The sequence below is a fragment of the Cydia strobilella genome, chromosome 12, assembly GCF_947568885.1.
Source record: "Cydia strobilella chromosome 12, ilCydStro3.1, whole genome shotgun sequence".
NCBI lineage: Eukaryota > Metazoa > Arthropoda > Insecta > Lepidoptera > Tortricidae > Cydia > Cydia strobilella.
Genome location: NC_086052.1, coordinates 14546541 through 14564875, shown reverse-complemented (window position 1 = coordinate 14564875; position 18335 = coordinate 14546541). Strand labels below are relative to the sequence as shown.

Below are 18335 nucleotides of genomic sequence, written 5' to 3'. Positions count from 1 at the left end.
AAAAATTAATATCTGGGAGACCGAGCTTTGCTCGGAAAACATATAATAACTTAAAAATGCGCGTTTTCCAGAGATTGGACCTAGCTAGATCGATTTTTCGCCCCCGATAACCCATATAGCAATATTTCATCGAAATCGTTAGAGCCGTTTCCGAGATCCCCGAAATATATAAATATATATAGATAGATATATAAAAGAATTGCTCGTTTAAAGGTATAAAATTCGTTTAATCCACCTTAAGAGTCCCCGGCAAGCTCGGCCGAATTGCACCTTCCCATACAAACGTAGTTCCGCTCTCGTTTTAAAACGACATCTTGGATTGTAATAAAACTTTGCACATACAATGACATGAAGTATATCTAAGTCTGTAACTAGTTTATATAACTAGAGTCAGGGCGAAACCACTGGATTGAGCTTCACAACCCTAGAATACTTTCTACAGATCGTGGGTTTTATAGTAGAAAAATCCGTGAAGCCATTGAAATCAAAAAACAGAAATTTCAATCGAGACGAAGGTTTTAAGATCTCATCCACATGGAACCCAGTTACTAGTAAGTGTAAGCGAAAACAAATATCCAAAGTTGAAAAATCGGATATTGTGAGTGTTGTATGTCGACCCGGTGACATCCCTAATAGTGCGCAAAACGTTCAAGTTAATAAACATGACCATGTGCGGGTATTTCGAACAACTCGCGCGGCTAGAAGATGTTGATGACAACTTTAGCCGGTCTTCTCCGAGACCACGGGGACAACGCCGTCCTCGAAACGTCGGATGTAAATTTAAAACATATTTTACGCTATTAAGTCCCGTCGTTGTGAAATAATGAGTAAAAATCGTGAAAGTTAAAATCAACATGTTTATTATTTATTATTAGATAAGTAACTAACTATATCTCTGCCCCTTTGTCCTTCGATTTCGAACGTATTGTTTACCTCCTATTTCGGAGAGATGTCTGCCGCACAGTAATTTTGTTTACGTCGTTTTATCGCATGTAAAAAAGCCGTCAAATTATATTGCTTGTTTACATCTTTACTTCGTGTATTACTACGGTAATCTATACACGCATCTCCCTCGATAGAATTTTCTAGTCCGGAAACAGATTTTAATCTTTTTAAAATTCCGTGGCTAACTAACGCGTAATGTATGTACATGTATATTAAATTGACATAGCGTTGTTGCTAACTAGACGCTCTACAGGAAAAAGAGGAGTCGAAAATTTACATACATATACTGTCGAATGATAATACAAATAATCTGATAAATATATTTGATGTCCAGGAGCCTTCCGAAGCATCGGAGAGAAGACAGCGTCGCTCTTCGAGCGCAAGAAGAAAGATGCTGAACAGGTGGCTGCGGAGAAGGCTGAGGAGGCCGCCCGCGTCGTGGAAGACCAGGTCAAGAAGGCCGGGGAGCTAGTCGCTGGAGCGCAGTCGTCTGCCGATGACGCGGCGAACTCAGGTAAGGAATATGATGATAATTTGTGGAGTCCAGTAACAAGGCTTCCCTATTTAATCAGTCTTATATATACGCCTCAATGTTTAAGAATTATGGAAAAATGCTAAGAATTCCCTTACCTGGCATTAGGTGTAAAAAGAAACAAGGTTGGGGAATGGGCTACCGTATTTTTGCTCACCAGGCAATTATATTTCTTTAGTTATAGTTGGTTATAGTAATACGTTCAGTCATCACAAACGATGCGTCCGACGGAAAAATATAAGAATTAATCGTGCAAACTGGTATTTTTTTTAATTTCTATGGATTCTTTGACAAATAAATACTTTTATTAGATATTCAGGCCTAACCCAATCTCAGAATTAGCTTGTACTTACTGCTGCTTTATTTTGTGTCTTGATAGCAACTTGATAGTACAGCTTTTTACAGCCAAGACATTCTTAAATCATTATTATAATGACTATAAAATTTCACAATTTTCAAAGTAAAAACAAACTTCGTAAAATGTCACAAAAAATGAGCTGAATGTTTATATTTGAAGTGACTAGCGCCAAATTCAGTCAGAAGTACCTATGCCAACAAAGGGAAGTCAAGTGTATTACTTTGGAGTCAGCTAGTCAACGCTGAGCAAAAGTTGGCAAAGCTTCTAGCTGTATAGATGTTGTTGTTGAACATCTTATTGTAGAAGTCTAATGGCTCCTCTACACTATCGGCGATGATAGACGAAAACTGGCGGCCACGATATTGTAGAGGGCATACTCGGCAGTCCCCGCCAGTCATCGTCTACCATCGCATGCGACCCGTGAGGGCCGTGAGTTGTCGGTTTTTGGGCACGCATCAAAGGGAATCGCCTAGTGGTTGCGTTGACAAACTACAACAGGCGATCGTGTGGATGCTTGCACGATGATCTGCCGATAATAGACGATGATACTATCAACGATCATCGCCGATAGTGTAGAGGAGGCATAAGAATGAGTGAGATGATTCAGAATGAGCGTTGCACAGAAAATAAGCGATGACGCGACTTGCCTATACCTATATCTAGCGCCAGCAAATGAGTTGTAAACATTTCCGTTTGTCATTTGTGCTAGTTCTTGATATTTACATCTGTTAATTACTATTTCCAATTTCACAATAGTTCGAAATTCATTTACCTACGTATGCTAATATCTTTATAGATCAATTTATGGTTTTTTCTTGAAGTTTGCATTCGTTTCTTGCGGTTTTTAATGCGAGTCGAGTGTTAATATTCTTTTAATTATCATGACAACTAAGCGTGTTTCGAAAAAAAAATACAATATATCGCTGATAGGTATTTAAAACAGACTAATGTTAAAGTCGTTTAGCCTAGATTGTTTGTTGCATAACTAACGTAGTTTATGTTAGCCAGACAATCGGTAGTACACTGATAATGACTGATTATGCCCGTCGATTCCATTCTTCCTACCTTAATAATGTCTTTATATTATTATTTTCGAAGTTCACCATTCTGAGAGAGAAGATATGAAAAAAAATATCTAAATTGAAATTCGAAAATTATACTCATAGAATAATAATTTATTGGTCCCATTAGTAACACGACAAACGACGAACAAACTAGTAAGACGACATTTTTGTCAAACATTGTGGGTTTTAGCAACTTCCTTAAGTTTTTAGGTTGTTTTTAAATGGGCAAACACCAATCGACAAATACATTCCTACTAATGACTCATAAAATTCAAAACGAGTGTCCAAAATATTCCCAAGGCCCTGTTTTGAATCACTGTACCCTTACAGCCAACGCCGCCAAGAACTCGGCCATCGATGCCCTGGACAAGGAGCTGTCGAAGATGTCTCTGGCGGCTGGAGAGGCGCAGGACGCCGCCAACCGAGCTGTCGCTGATAGCAAGAAAGTCGTCGACACTGCTAAAGGTACGTGCTAATAATTAGGGTTCCGTATCTCAAAAGGAAAAAACGGAACCCTTATAGGATCACTCGTCTGTCTGTCCGTCTGTCACAGCCTATTTTCTCTGAAACTCCTCGACCAATTAAGTAATAATTTGGAACATATATGTAAGTTTGTGACCCAAAGATGGACATGTAACGTAAATAAATGAATTTTAAACATGGGGGCCACTTTTGGGGGTAAATGTGAAAATTTAAAAATAAAGTTTTTCAAACTATATCGTATTACATATCAAATGAAAGAGCTTATTGTGAGTATCTCAAATATATATGTTTCTATAATTTTAGGATAAACAGTTAGAAGTTATTCAAGAAAAAAGGCAAAAAATTACCATCCCCCCCCTTTATCTCAGAAACCACTGGGTCTAAAATTTTGAAATAAAAAATCACAAAATAGTTGTTTACCTATAGACGACAGGAAAACCTATTAGCAATGTGCAGTCAACCGTAAGTCGGACTTAAAAAGTTTTTGATCCGACCCCTACGGGTTTTTTAAAGATCTGGATATTCTACGAGATTCTAAAGGCCATCATAAGCTGCCTCGAATTAGCTTATAAAAGAACTTACTTAGGTACCCATATACTCACAAACACGAACCCTGAAATAAATAGTAAAATATACAACAATTACGCGATACACATTTATCTAAACAGGCTGGTGAATGAAATAAAACTATGAAAACGGATTATATCGCGTATATTGAATTTATAATACATCCCGACGTTTCGCGCGACGACGGTGACACCCGTTGACCACGAACGCTGTAAAAGGTTCGAAACACGTCGTCGTCGGGGTGTTCAATATACGCGATATAATCCGTTTTCATAGTTTTATTTCATGAGTAACTATCGCGGTAACCAAAGACAATATTAGGCTGGTGAATATCACAGTAGTAAGTACTTTCAGATAACGAGATATGGACATCAGAATAGACTTTAACTGAAGACTTCATAGATATGAGTACAAGTTCTTTTAATATTTATTTATCTTTTGCACCTAAAGCTTTCTTATTTTCTTTTTTGCACTCTTCCTAGATACAATTGTAACATCCTTCGATAATACCAAAAAATCAGCAGAGGCAGCAGTCAACGCGGCTAAAGGTAAAGTTACTTTTATATCTGCATAACTTAGTATCTTGAGCACAGAATTCTTATTTAAATACTAACAACTATCTCTATACTTCTTGCTGTAGTGAAATGTTCACGAGCGGTGAGCACGTGAAAGAACTAAGGTGGTGGATGGGTGAAAGGTAAACGAACTCATAAGTGTCATCAGCCAGGTTTGACCGCAGTCTGGGCTTCGGCCAAAATAGGATATGCGGGGGTGTTTTCATCATTGTTGGCTCATGACGCTAGTTACCACTGCAAATGTATAGTGTGTTCATTTGTTTTTTTTTTTTGCAATTGCGTAGTTGCAATTATTTGGTTAGGGTGGTATTCCATCTGTCCAATGCGTATTTGCGTCTCACATTTTGCTTAATGAGAGAGTGAGACGCAAATGACGCAATGCACATTTGATAAAATATTGGACTGGTGGAATACCATCCTTGGATAGAATTTAGCATTTTTTAAATAAAAATATTGACCTTACGGAATTTTATTAAAAATGTAAAGGTCGCAAATCAATTGTTGATTCGCATTCGCACTTAGTTTATTGCCGAATTATATTGCATTACATATACATACATAATCACCTCGTAGTTTAGTTTAGTTGACTGCGATATTATTATTTTGATTAGTCTACCGTTTTGTAGAGACCCTATCAAGCACAGTAGACGCCACACAAAAAGCCGCACAGAGCGCCCGCGACACTGGCAAATCGTACTCCACTAGTGCCAAAGGTTCGTGGTCAAATGCCATCAAATTGGTGCCTAGCGTTTGATAAAACGTTATTGATATTAACGTTCGTTACACCCTAAATGTCCCGAGGGATTGGGTGTACACCTACTTTATTCAGCATACTTGATTTTTTATGTTTATATTTAGATCAATATAGATTACTTTTACTCCACAGCTCTTAACAATCGTTAAATGAATCAGGTAGGTAACAAACATAGTATTTTATGTTATACAGGATGTCCCTAGCCATTGGACACAGCCGAAATGTACATATGCATTAGAGTATTTAGAACCAGTATACAAAGTATCATAACAACCGGTGTAGCTGTAGCGGTTACGAAGAAATTAACAAATTACGATTTTTTACTTTGGAGCAACCTGTATGTGTTAGTAGCTCCCGAGGTAATAAATAGTATGAAACCTTCTTCGACCTTTTTGATTATCTTTTTTATTTATGTCAATAATAAGATTCTGACCATGGAGACTGTATAAAGGATCCATATCTCTATGTATGAAAAGTGTCCATCAAAAAACAGTAATTAGGCGGCGCCACCATACACCGAAATACTACCAAAAACAACCTACGTAATTTGGTCGGGTTATATGTTGCCTTATATGGTTCATGTTATACTCATGTCCCAGGGCCTAACTAGCGCCACCGGAGAGATTAGGAACTATTATTTAAAGCTTAACGCGGTCACTTTTACAACAATTCTGCCATAAGAGATTGCGATCCTTTCTATACCATCCATAATTCTGACTTTTGACAAATGTCATCTTTGCCGCACAGTTTCGAACAAATTGTCAAAAACACTGCCAATGATTAATACAGTATGTTTCTTTTTGTTGTCGATTATTGGAAATAACTTTTCTTTAAAAAAAATTTGTCTTTGGTTCTAATTAAAAAAATATTAACGTTAGAGCATTCCTGAGAAGTAACCCCACGTGGGATTTCAGGGTTTGTCCAATGGCTAAGGTCACCCTGTATATAATACATTAGGCGCAACGACGTTATACGAAAGTTTTATCAAACATTACGCACCCTTAACACATACAACTTTTATTTATTTGAAGTTTTGCTTTGTAGATACAACACAAAAGGTAGCCCAAACGGCTGTGGAAACAGGCCAAACTTATGCTACATCCGCCAAAGGTATAGAACCAAATCTTACGATTTCTCTTTTAAAATTTTGACTTTTTAGTAATGTATTTTTTAATTGCGTAGATACAGTATCGAACACTGTCCAAAATACAGTGGAAGGTACTAAGAATATTATACAAAGCGCTGTTGATCAGAGCAAAGCTTGCGTCGCCAGCGCAAAAGGTACCAATTGTTTCTGTTGAGTCGTACTAACAAGTGTGATTAACATTTTGTGTTTTACTATTGTGTGACATCATTAGGTAGATACGGTCCAGCACACGCTCGAAAGTGCCCTGGACACGTCAATGAGCTATGCATATTCGGCTTATGATATCGGCAAATGCTATGTTGTTAGCGCTAGAAGTATTAACGCTTCATAATTTTTTTGCTAGCATTATGTTTTATACCTATATTGCTTCGTCAGAATTTTATTTTAACAATTTAGTTATTCTTTTGTTTTTCTCATAGATACAGTATCAAATACTGTAGATAATACTAAACAAGCTACAGAAAGTACAAACAAAACCGGCAAAACATACGTCGATTCAGCCAAAGGTAAAAATAAATAAACAAAATGACATTAAATTAGGTGTTGTCGGCTTTTATGTTGTGTTAAATATGTGTTTGCTTTCGCTTGTAGATACTACGAGGGGCGATCCAAAAGTAATGATAATTGAATACTTTTAATGGCGGAATAAGGTAAAAAGAGGTTTTATTTTTTAAAGCGGTTACTGGCCAGTAAATTAAAAAAGAAAAAAAAATCTGTCACCGAGTTTATTGCGACGATTTGTGACCGTGGATCAGTCTTGGATTCACCATTTCGATCCGGAGACCAAGCAGTAGTCTATGACGTGGAAGCGACCGACTTCCCCGTCTCCAAAGAAATTCAAGGTCGCCAGTTCAGCGGGCAAAGTAATGGCGTCTCTGTTCTGGGATGCCCAAGGGGTCATAATGATCGATTACATGGAAAAGAGAGCTACGATCACAGGCTCATACTACGAAGAACAAATAAATAGATTGCGGGAAACTATCAAAGAGAAACGACGGGGTAAACTACTTGCTGTCTGTGGTACTGTTCCACCAAAACAACGCACCTTCTCATAAGGCCAGGGTTGCAATGGCTGCAATCCAGGATGCGGGCTTCGAATTGCTGGAACATCCCCTCTATTCACCAGACCTTGCCCCCAGCGACTTTTATCTGTTTCCACGGCTGAAGGAACACCTCAGAGGCAAAAAAAAAATCGGACAACAGTGAGGTCATGGCTGCTGTGGAGGCATATATTACGAGTCGGGAAAAATATTTTTTTTTAATGGAATTCGCGGTCTGGAGAAAAGATGGAATAAGTGTGTAGGCTTGCTCGGAGAATATGTTGAGAAATAAATTTAGTTTTTGGCCACTTGAGTTTTTTTACATATCAGTTATCATTACTTTTGGATCGCCCCTCGTAGATACAACGAAGCAAGTTGCTCAATCTGCGTTAGAAAAAGTAAAGGGTTATGTTGATAGTGCCAAAGGTACGTAAATAGTTCCGGATAACAGATAAATTCATAAATTTACCTTTGTCTAATTCATATAGTGTAATTCTATTGCGTAATTAAAATTTATAGATACAGTAGCGGATACGGTAGATATGACCAAAAAAACAGCAGCGGCCGTGGTAGAGACAGGCGTATCATATGCCGGTGCCGTTAAAGGTAAAAATCTCTACCTATTTTTTTTAATAACTTGCTCCATTAAATTTTGCTTGATAAATTAATTAGTATTTACATCTTCGATTCGATTTAAGAACTTTTTTTTAAATATATTTTAAACACAATTGCAAACACTGTCAGTAGCACAGTAGATGTGACCAAAAATGTAACTGCTTTAGCACTAGAAAAGGGATCCTCAATTGTAGGATGTGCTAAAGATATTATTTTGTCTAATTTTGTGTTTTTTTTGTCATTTAATTTTTTATTTAATTATTATTATTATTGGTTAAAATTAAAATAAACTCGTTACCATTGTCAATACTGTAGATGCAACTAAAACAGCGGCTGCTACGGCTGTTGAAACGGGTTCTTCGTATTTAGCCAGTGCTAAAGGTATTTCAACTTCATTGTAAAATAATTATATTTTTGCTTTACATTTTTTTAAATATTTATTTCCATTTCTTTAAAATATTTATTTCATTTTAGATACTGTGGCAAATACTGTTCATAGCACAGTAGACACAACTAAATATGTAACCGCATCTGCTGTTGAATGGGGTTCAGCATTAGTAGGAAGTGCTAAAGGTACAATTTCAGTTGCTCTTTAGTTCATAAATTTAGTTGGTTCCATTAATTCTTACAATAAAAAAAATCTTTCTTGTAGATACCGTTGCTAGTACTGTAGATGCAACCAAAACCGTAACCACATCTGCCGTGGAAACAGGCAATTCTTATTTGGGAAGTGCAAGAGGTACCTATTCAGTTTTGTGTTAATATTTTAAACAACAAAAATGTTTTTTTTTTTTTGCCTCAATTTCTGTTTTTTTTTTATAGATAATGTCGCAAACACAGTTCAGAGTACTGTAGATGCAACCAAAACCGTAGCCACATCTGCCGTGGAAACAGGCATTTCTTATTTAGGAAGTGCAAGAGGTACCTATTCAGTTGGTGTTAATATTTTAAACAAAAAAAAAGTATTTTTTTGTTTCAATTTCTTTTTTTTTATAGATAATGTCGCAAACACAGTTCAGAGTACTGTAGATGCAACCAAAACCGTAGCTACATCTGCCGTGGAAACAGGCACTTCTTATTATGGAAGTGCAAGAGGTACCTATTCAGTTTGTGTTAATATTTTAAACAAAAAAAAGTTTTTTTTTTTGTTTCAATTTCTTTTTTTTATAGGTAATGTCGCGAACACAGTTCAGAGTACTGTAGATGTAACAAAGAATGCCGCGGCTTCCGCCATTGAAAAGGGTTCAGCCTTAGTAGGAAGTGCTAGAGGTACTAAAATTTTGGAAGTGTAATACCAAAAATTCGATTTACAACATATAATAAAATAAGTATTTTGACGGGATTAAACATTTTTTATAGATACCGTTGCCAGTACTGTAGATGCTTCCAAAAACGCAGCCGCGTCCGCGCTTGAAATGGGCACTTCGTATTTAGAAGGTGCTAGAGGTATTCAAATCTTGTTATTCTGCCCATTTTTATGTTATTTTTTAGTTTAATTTTTATTTTTTATTTAATTTGTAGATACTGTAGCAACCACAGTCCATAGTACTGTAGACGTTACAAAGAATGTAGCGGCTTCAGCTGGTTAAAAGGGCTCAGCGTTAGTAGGAAGTGCTAAATTTACAAATACTACATGAATTTGTTTTTTCTTCTTCATATCATTACATACTAAAACTGCGGCAGCGACCGCTGTAGAAACGGGCAGTTTATATTTAGGAAGTGCTAAAGATGCTTTTATAATTTATTAATATATGTTAATGTTAAATTCTAGATGCGACTAAAAATGTGACAGCGTGTGCTGTTGGAAGGGGCACATCGTATGTGGATGCTGCTAAGGGTACATAGCAAAAATTGAATATAATACTTTCTTCAGTTTTATTAGAATTATTAGTGTTTTATAAAATATTGAATTAATTTATATTATAGATTCGGCGGCCAAGACAGTCTATTGTACTGTCGATGCAACAAAAAATTTAACAACATCTGCAGTTGAAAAGGGTACATCGTATGTAGGCGCTGCTAAAGGTACTCTGTTAAAACCTATTATTCAATAAAATAATTGGTGAATAAATTATGATTTAATAGATTGGAATACTCATTATAAAAATTATTTGTAGATACCGCAGTGAGCACAATTTCTAGTACAGTAGACGCTACTAAAAACGTCATGGCGTCTGCTGTTGAGACCAGTTCCTCATTTGTAGGCAGTGCCAAGGGTAATTTATTTGTGTTAACGATTTAATATCCATCGTTTCCTTTTTATTTGTTTTTACGTGTGTATACATTTATTTATTTTTATCGTTTTTATATTATTTTTAGACACACTTGCAAATACTGTAGACGCAACCAAGAATGCGGCGGCATCCGCTGTTGATAAGGGGACGTCTTTAGTAGGAAGTGCTAAAGGTACTAGTTATCTATTGTTTGGCCTTTTGTGATTAACCCTTAGGCTAATTAATTAAATCTAAATACAAATTTCACTTTTCTGTTGTCATTACTTACCTTACAATATTTCTTAAAATCCTTGTTTAAAAAAAATAGCAGATTGAATAATAAGTAGGTACTTATTTCACAAAAAACGCTTAAATAGTTAAAAACTTTATCTTATCATTACATCTTAGTTTTAAAAATGGGAAAACATACTTATTTTACTTTTATGTTAATTTTTCACGTTGCTTTGTAGATACCGTAGCAAGCACATTACAGAGCACTGTAGATACGACTAAGAGCTTTGCCGGTAACGTGGTGGATAAGGGATCGTCGCTTGTTGGAAGCGCGAAAGGTATGCAAGCATTATCATACAAATAGCGCCGCAAAGTTATACACCGTGTTTTTGTTGAATTCCGATAACTTCAGCATCGTGTAGCGTTCATTCCATGTATACTCAGCTGTAAAGTTGTCTAAAAAATATACCTACTGAAGTATTTCAGCTGACTGCATGGTTGGAAAAGAGTTATATATGTATAAGACAGTTAAAATTAGTATTTTGGTTATTATAGGAATAAAAAACCGGCCAGGAGCGAGTCGGACTCGCCCACCGAGCGTTCCGTACAAATTTAACTATTTTTTTGTTTTTTACCAATTTACACAGAATCACAATTTCCCTGTATTTGTAATTGTAATTGTGTTGCCAAAATTTCATAGTTCTAGGTCAACGGGAAGTACCCTATCAATTTTCATTCCCTTGAGTGTCGAAATTTACATTTTTTTGCGGCATAAACAGCCGTAACTTTGAAATTTATTTTTTTCACAGCTTCTAGGGACTGTGGCCTACATGGTTTTAATTTCAACTCAATATCTCCACGCGTTCCCGAAATAAAGGGTCTTTGCAGACAGGCGACTCGTCTGCTTGTTTGCTAGGTATGACAAAAAAAAATGACGGACGGACGGACAACAAAGTGATCCTATAAGGGTTTCGTTTTTTTCTTTTGAGGTACGAAACCCTAATGAAAATCAAAACTCTTCATACACTTGTTCAATAAATTATGAAAGATTACTAAACTCCTTGGTTTTTACTACGCCAAATTTATACACAATAACTCACATTAAGTTAAAAAATAACTATGTAGAGATTATTATTCTGTAATACTGAATTGGGTTGACGATTTTTTACTCGTTAACGTACAGGTACTTAATAGTACTTATCGTTAAAAATATAGGTACCTAAACTGTACTATCAACTGGATATAAATAAATAAACTTTATTTGACAACATAAAAATAATAATTCTTCAAAGTTATCGGAACTTGCACAAACATTAGCACCCACTAAAGTCAAGCATGCGCATGCGTCGTGATTCTCACCAAACAAACGAACACGTCGCCATGTCTGGCGTTTCGCATTGTTTACTCGGGTGACCCTCTATCGTGGTCACCTTTGCACTTTACAATGTTATAAATAGATTGCAGTGCAAGGTACACACGAAGTCGTTAAATGACTGAATACATTCCAAAACCGTTTAATACATAGGGCTACTTACATTTTGTTCCCAAGGGAATGCAATCCCGCATGAAAAATCCAATCCCGGTATTCAGCGGGATTGCCAGTCTCAGTCCCGCGGAATCCCGGTATTTGCGGGATCCCGAAAGTTAGTATACAATTTTACGAATTGGTACTAAATTTGAAGGTTTAAAACAAAATTTGGAAATTGTACCTATATAAAGGGCGGTAAACAATAATTTACGAACGAGTGTGAACTGAAGGCTTAATTAACACGAGTTCGTAATTCCTGTACCGTCGCACACACAATTTGTTTTTTGATCACACTTGTGAGGAAAAAAAGAGGGAAAAAAAAAACTTCGGACGTACATTACAGCCCTGGGTCTAAATTTAGGATTTATGGACCGCATCGCCTAGCAAGTGTACCGAAAAAATATATTACAACCCTGGGTCGAAATTTTCGATTTACGGACCGCATCGCCTACATGTAATAACACCTTTTACGAGCAAGTGTGATGAATAGTTATTTATTTAACTTCTTAAAGAATAATAAAATTAATTATTAAACATTACTGGTATAAAATACGTCCCGTAGTTTTATTATTGCTTTACACAACTTCTAGCACTCAGAGAATCTTCCGCCTTCAAAAAATACTTCCACACACATCGTAAGCTTCCTACTAGGTACTGTTGCCAGTACTTGGAAACTCTTTATACACCGTCTCCAACATACTTAACAGTATTTACAAGCACAAATATTTATTCGTAATATTACTCAATGCACAATAAGGTAGCAAAAAATAGACAAATTTGCCCCCCCCCCCCCCCTCTACAGATGCATCTAGGCTCCGCGTCCGCGCACGTGTTACTTTTAGTAAAACGTAAGTACCACGTCACTCCACAATCCCGCAAATCCCGCTTAATTTACGAGCGGGATTAATCCCGTAAATTTCATGCGGGATCCTGGTATCCCGGTATTGCATTCCCTGGTTCCCATTATTTCGTTTCGTAGAATTTTGTTCAGAATTTTAGATGAGAGAACCTTTTAAACTAAAAAATCCCGTGCGACTCAAACACGTACACGGCGCGCCCTCGACTAGTAAAGACGTGTCGTTGCTCCGTGAAGAGGATCCTCGTAAATTGGATCGAAACATGTCGAGCTATTCGGCTTAATAATACGTGAGTGACCCGTTTTAAAATAATTTAATATGAGAGAACCTTTTTTTTTCTTCTTTAAAGCCGTTATCTTTTTGGGACTGTTACTATATAAACTTAAACTTAACATCTTATGTACGATATCTTAAAAGAAACAATAATTTCAAATAAACAAAACACAAATACTGCGTAATGGATGGAATGAACTCGAAATTCTATTACGGTTCAATGATTCATTTTTCTTTTTCAAAATTTATTCTTCCACCTACACATCATGCTAAGTTTTTACCAACTTGGAATAAACTAGCAAAAATCATTTTACTTTAAGTTGCATGATTTATTTCTTCCTTTATTTTCCACTAATTTTCTTTTTTTCCTGCACTTACCGTAGACCAAACAAGCTCGATTTATAATACTGAAAATACTGAGGTTTCTTCAGAGGACGAAGTAGAAGATACTAATGGTAACTATTCTCTTAATCTCTCTGCTTCATATTTCATGCATCTGCTATTCTAAATAATTAAATATTAATTTTAGCAATAAACTAAGCTCTTGCGCATATTTCTCATTTTTCCTCATCTTTGCTTGTAGTGATGTGTCTTCGAGACTTCATACTTACTTTTTGATTAAATTCTCAATAACGTTCTCTATAAAAAAGGGTACTCAAAAGTATAATTTAAAGTTCTTAAGGTGGCCGACGATATTTAAAAAACCGGCGCACTTGGCGAGTCGGACTCGCCCACCGTGATTCCGTACTTTTTAATATTTGTTGTTATAGCGGCAACAGAAATACCATCATCTGTGAAAATTTCAACTGTCTAGCTATCACGGTTCATGAGATACAGCCTGGTGACAGACAGACAGACGGAAAGTGGAGTCTTAGTAATAAGGTCCCTTTTTTACCCTTTGGGTACGGAACCCTAAAAACTGTCGTTATTTGAATTTGCTTGCCTACCAAAATCACTAATTTGAAAGTATTGTCTAGTTGCAGCTTAGTCAACAAAATAATATCAAAAGTGTACCTATGAAGAACCATACTTACTTTGAGTGTACCTTCGAATGTGATAGTCTCCTTAAATCTTTTATACAATAAATAAATTGTAAAAACTAGTTTGTATAAAAATATTAATTAAGGTACAAACAGCAACACTCTTAATCGGTGAACCTAATGCCTTTTGTAATAAGGTCCACCGATGGACAGTTAACAGTGTGGGCGATGGTCCATATCCCAAAAGAAATATAATTTCAGTTATGGAGAACGTAATCGAGAATGATAACCATTCATCCTCTTATTTCTCGCAATTATCGACAAGGGCACATCACTATTTCTTTGCAATCACAGAACGCGTCCAAAATGGCGTCTCATCAGCTTTGATCCAGGCCAATGGAGGTTTGTATCTGAATTGTGTCATACAGGTGTCGGTCGATAGTTTGTAAAATATGTTGTAACGTTTGTGGATGGAGTTCAATGCAAATTCAGCTCTACAAAGGCTACTGAGGCGGCGGATAGTTGCAAAAAAGTCGCAGAAGATACGACTGGTACTTGAGTATTCAGCGTTGTCTGCATTTTATATGTTGGAAAACTAAAAAGACATTGAAATGCTAATTAAGAACATCGAAATATATGGAAACGTTGTTTAAGGAACAACTCCATGTCTTTTGATGTGCTATGTCATGTTATATGTGTGGGTTCAAAATTCAAATCAACCGTTAGATCACGTTGATATGTACAGTTGCCATCCGATATATAAGAGCGGCTAAGGCGCTCACAAATATCTGAACGCGCCTCTATTGTCAGAGCGTTAGAGTGCGTGTTCAGATATTGTGAACACCTCGGCCGCTCCGATATATCTGATGGCGACTGTAGGTACCTACTGTTTTTCATTTGTGTGACATTTAACTCCGTGTGTTTTATGACTTCTATGTGAGCTACGATCGAGAATTAATGCGCTTGAACATGACGCTCCATTATTAAACTAACCGTTATTTAAGAGAATAAACATTTCATTTCCTTATTGAAATATGTAAATTTCATTTCTGATCATATTCTGACAGCATGGAGTGATTTTGTAGGTATTATGGTCTGGATTATCCTATAGAGTTAGCACAACCGCAACCATACTTGGCGCTGACTACTTGACTAGATGGACCGGGACTCCAAACCGTATTCCCAGTACTCCCAGTAGTAACCACTAAAATAGGTTAGCAGAAACTCGGGGAATAACCCAATGATCCTTGAGCGCCGAGGATCAATCACCGTCCATGTTCTTATTCCTGACTCGCCCACTAATGTAAAGCGTTATGCTCGCAACACAGGATCTCATTTTCCCAAATATTCGTGCAGCATTTCTTTCTTCAATACCGCAAACGAAACTGGTAGTCACGCAACGCAAAGACCAACCAGTAAGTGAATTAAAAACCAAAAAGGCGCTCCTAAAAAAAGTGACTCTCCTCTCCTAAATCCTCTCAAACATTTTATTATATTATCACATAATATCTTCTCACAGACACAATCCACTCGACGGTAGACAGCACAAAGAAGGCGGCAGAGGAGGCCAAAGCGCAGGCAGCGAAGGCCGCCGAAGACGCCAAGGAGAAGGCCCGACAGGCCGCGGAGGCCGCTGCTGCTGAGGCTAAGAGAGCTGCCAGTGAGTACCGATTGCATTTCTATGATTTATTATTCTATCAGTCAATATTCCAACCGATAATGATAATATCCGAATCATCCATTATATTGATGGTTGCTTTACTGCAACTTCCTATTTTAACCCACAGAACTCTCCTCCTCAATAATATGTATGTATATTAAAGCAAGATAAGGACATTAACATTCATTTAAAGTACTTTATGTGGGTAAGTATCCTACCTGTTAACCAAAAGTATGGCGATTATAGCGCAAATAACTGTAATTCCATGCATAACTATCAAGCCTGTCTTGTGATGAAATTTCAACGAATATAACTTTAATCCAATCACTCATCTCCAAAATTCAAGACGCGGCGGTGGAAGAATCCAAAAAAGCAGCCGAGAAAGCCACAGCGGACGCCAGCAGGGCCCTGCACAGCACCGTTGACAACACGCTGAAGCGAGTGGACGCCGCCGCCGACGAGGGCATCAAGAACGCCGGACACGTCGTCGACGCCAAGATCAAGGGCGCCGACAAATACCTCAGCGGCAAGCGCGACGCGGTAAGTGTTAGACATTGCAGCGTAGACAAGCGATAGAGTGGAAGCCGCCGCCGACGAGGGCATCAAGAACGCCGGACACGTCGTCGACGCCAAGATCAAGGACTCAGCGAGAAGCATAACCTCTTCGCCGCCATTGGCTTGATATAATGTCAGTACATTTCGTGCCCCTCACGCCACGACTTGACATGTTATACGGGTTGTTTGCGTGCAATTTGTGGCTTGTCGTTGATGACACTTTATTAGTGGCGGCGCGAAAATGTTAAGAATAACCGCACTACAAAATAAGGTCTACAGGGCAAAGGAAAGTAGCCATTTATTATCCAGTGTTTCCAAACCATCGTGATATTTGATTATAAAAAAAGTATGGGACACATCCTCTGATGACCCAGAATACCTTTTGCAAATAGAATAACTATCTGACAAAAAATTAAAACCGGGGCAGCTTTAGGGACCCAAATGCCAATAAACAGAACTTGTTCTGAATGATACGAACGTATCATAACTTATAAACATTGTTCTCAGCTGGCATCGAACCTGTCGGCGACAGTGCACGACGGCTCCGAGGGCGCCGCCGGTCTGCTGAGCAAGGGTCTCTCCGCCTTCCCTAAATAAAGTAACCAGCGGGCTCCCGCCACGTGTACCTGCATTCAAACTCCGTTCTACTGGAATCGCTAAACCACAGTCCACCATAGACGTGTCAGCATCACGCTCCGAAGACATTTTTTTAATCATGTTTCACAAGCCTCGTTCCAAGGATGATTTTCTTACGCAACTCTTTTTTTAACATTTTGACTTAAATCGGTTACATGATGAGTTATTCCTGTGTCCTGTTGCCATTGTGTAGGATGCAGCAGAAAAAGATATCTCATTTCAGACATGCTTTGCCTTGCATGTAATGGTGGAGGTTCGCGCCGCGACAGAGACAGAAGACCGCGACCGTCACTTGACAGTTGGCAACATATAGGCGACAGTTCGCTAGCGAGACAGCGACAGAGCGACTCTTGTCTCTGTCTCTTGTTTCGATCGCGAACTGTCGCTTATAGTTTGCCTAGTCAAGTGACGGTCGCGGTCTTCTGTCTCGGTCGCGTGTCTCTGTCGCGGCACGAACCTCCACCTTTATGGATCATGATATTTATATTCAATGTTTTTTGGTAGCCGTTAATTTATATAAAGAAAAAAGCTTATAAAAAGAATGACAAAAAACCGCAATCTATCTGTAACACAATTTTCGTTCTCTTGTTGTTTATTGTTTTATATTTTTCAACTGCTGGTACAATTAGTTTTAAGTTACCTAAGATAAAATTGATTTAAGTTTTACTCAATAAATGTTATTATTTTAGTAAGAACAAACCTTATATAATTACTACACAATGCATTTAAATTGCGTTTTTTATATATTTTCTTTAAAGAAATATTTGACATCCGTTTACAACATTAAATGTCTTAATCTAAGTCACAATGTAATCTCATTTTTTTTGTTTTCATAGCAATAGTCTGTAATTTATAACTTTGCTATGTATACTGTAAGTAAGTTATTATAGGATCTGTATTGAAATTATATACCATGCTTATTTAATTTAAGCGCCGTGCTTTGCTTGAAACCGTCCAGCAGCCTTATATAACAAAAAAGTAACAAAAATAATACAAAGAATTGTACATTTACTTAAAGATATATAATAATCTATATTTTAAACATCGTCTGCTTAGCAGCTGCTATATTTTATACATCAGATTCTACAAAAGTTTAGATACACCTATATGTATTGTACATTGCTGTACTTTTATATATTTTATTGACAGACAATATATTTTATTGTTGCCTAATGTACATTACAGTTAAATTATTATGCTAATGCACGAAAAAATATTAATACACTTTTTCATAAACGAGGTATATTTTTACTGTTAACAATTTATTGTCTATTATCTACTTATCAGTGTCGTAATAAATAAATTACCACCCACTTATTTTT

At 37.1% G+C, this 18335-nt stretch overlaps 1 protein-coding gene across 1 annotated transcript in view; it reads left to right on the top strand.

Moving 5' to 3' along the window:
• LOC134746243 (perilipin-4-like) overlaps positions 1-17712 on the top strand; it is a 36891-nt gene extending 19179 nt beyond the window's left edge. Inside the window, exons 3-27 of the mRNA XM_063680573.1 lie at positions 1280-1459; positions 3230-3364; positions 4432-4497; positions 5151-5237; positions 6323-6388; positions 6461-6559; positions 6641-6739; positions 6845-6931; positions 7985-8071; positions 8396-8461; positions 8555-8653; positions 8733-8819; positions 8903-9001; positions 9077-9175; positions 9251-9349; positions 9440-9526; positions 9852-9917; positions 10007-10105; positions 10198-10296; positions 10400-10486; positions 10764-10862; positions 13566-13637; positions 15682-15822; positions 16169-16362; positions 16885-17712. Coding sequence (XP_063536643.1) covers positions 1280-1459; positions 3230-3364; positions 4432-4497; positions 5151-5237; positions 6323-6388; positions 6461-6559; positions 6641-6739; positions 6845-6931; positions 7985-8071; positions 8396-8461; positions 8555-8653; positions 8733-8819; positions 8903-9001; positions 9077-9175; positions 9251-9349; positions 9440-9526; positions 9852-9917; positions 10007-10105; positions 10198-10296; positions 10400-10486; positions 10764-10862; positions 13566-13637; positions 15682-15822; positions 16169-16362; positions 16885-16974 — 2489 coding nt within the window. The 3' untranslated portion in view covers positions 16975-17712. The remainder of the gene's footprint in view (positions 1-1279; positions 1460-3229; positions 3365-4431; positions 4498-5150; positions 5238-6322; positions 6389-6460; positions 6560-6640; positions 6740-6844; positions 6932-7984; positions 8072-8395; positions 8462-8554; positions 8654-8732; positions 8820-8902; positions 9002-9076; positions 9176-9250; positions 9350-9439; positions 9527-9851; positions 9918-10006; positions 10106-10197; positions 10297-10399; positions 10487-10763; positions 10863-13565; positions 13638-15681; positions 15823-16168; positions 16363-16884) is intronic.
• Positions 17713-18335: the final 623 nt, after the last annotated feature.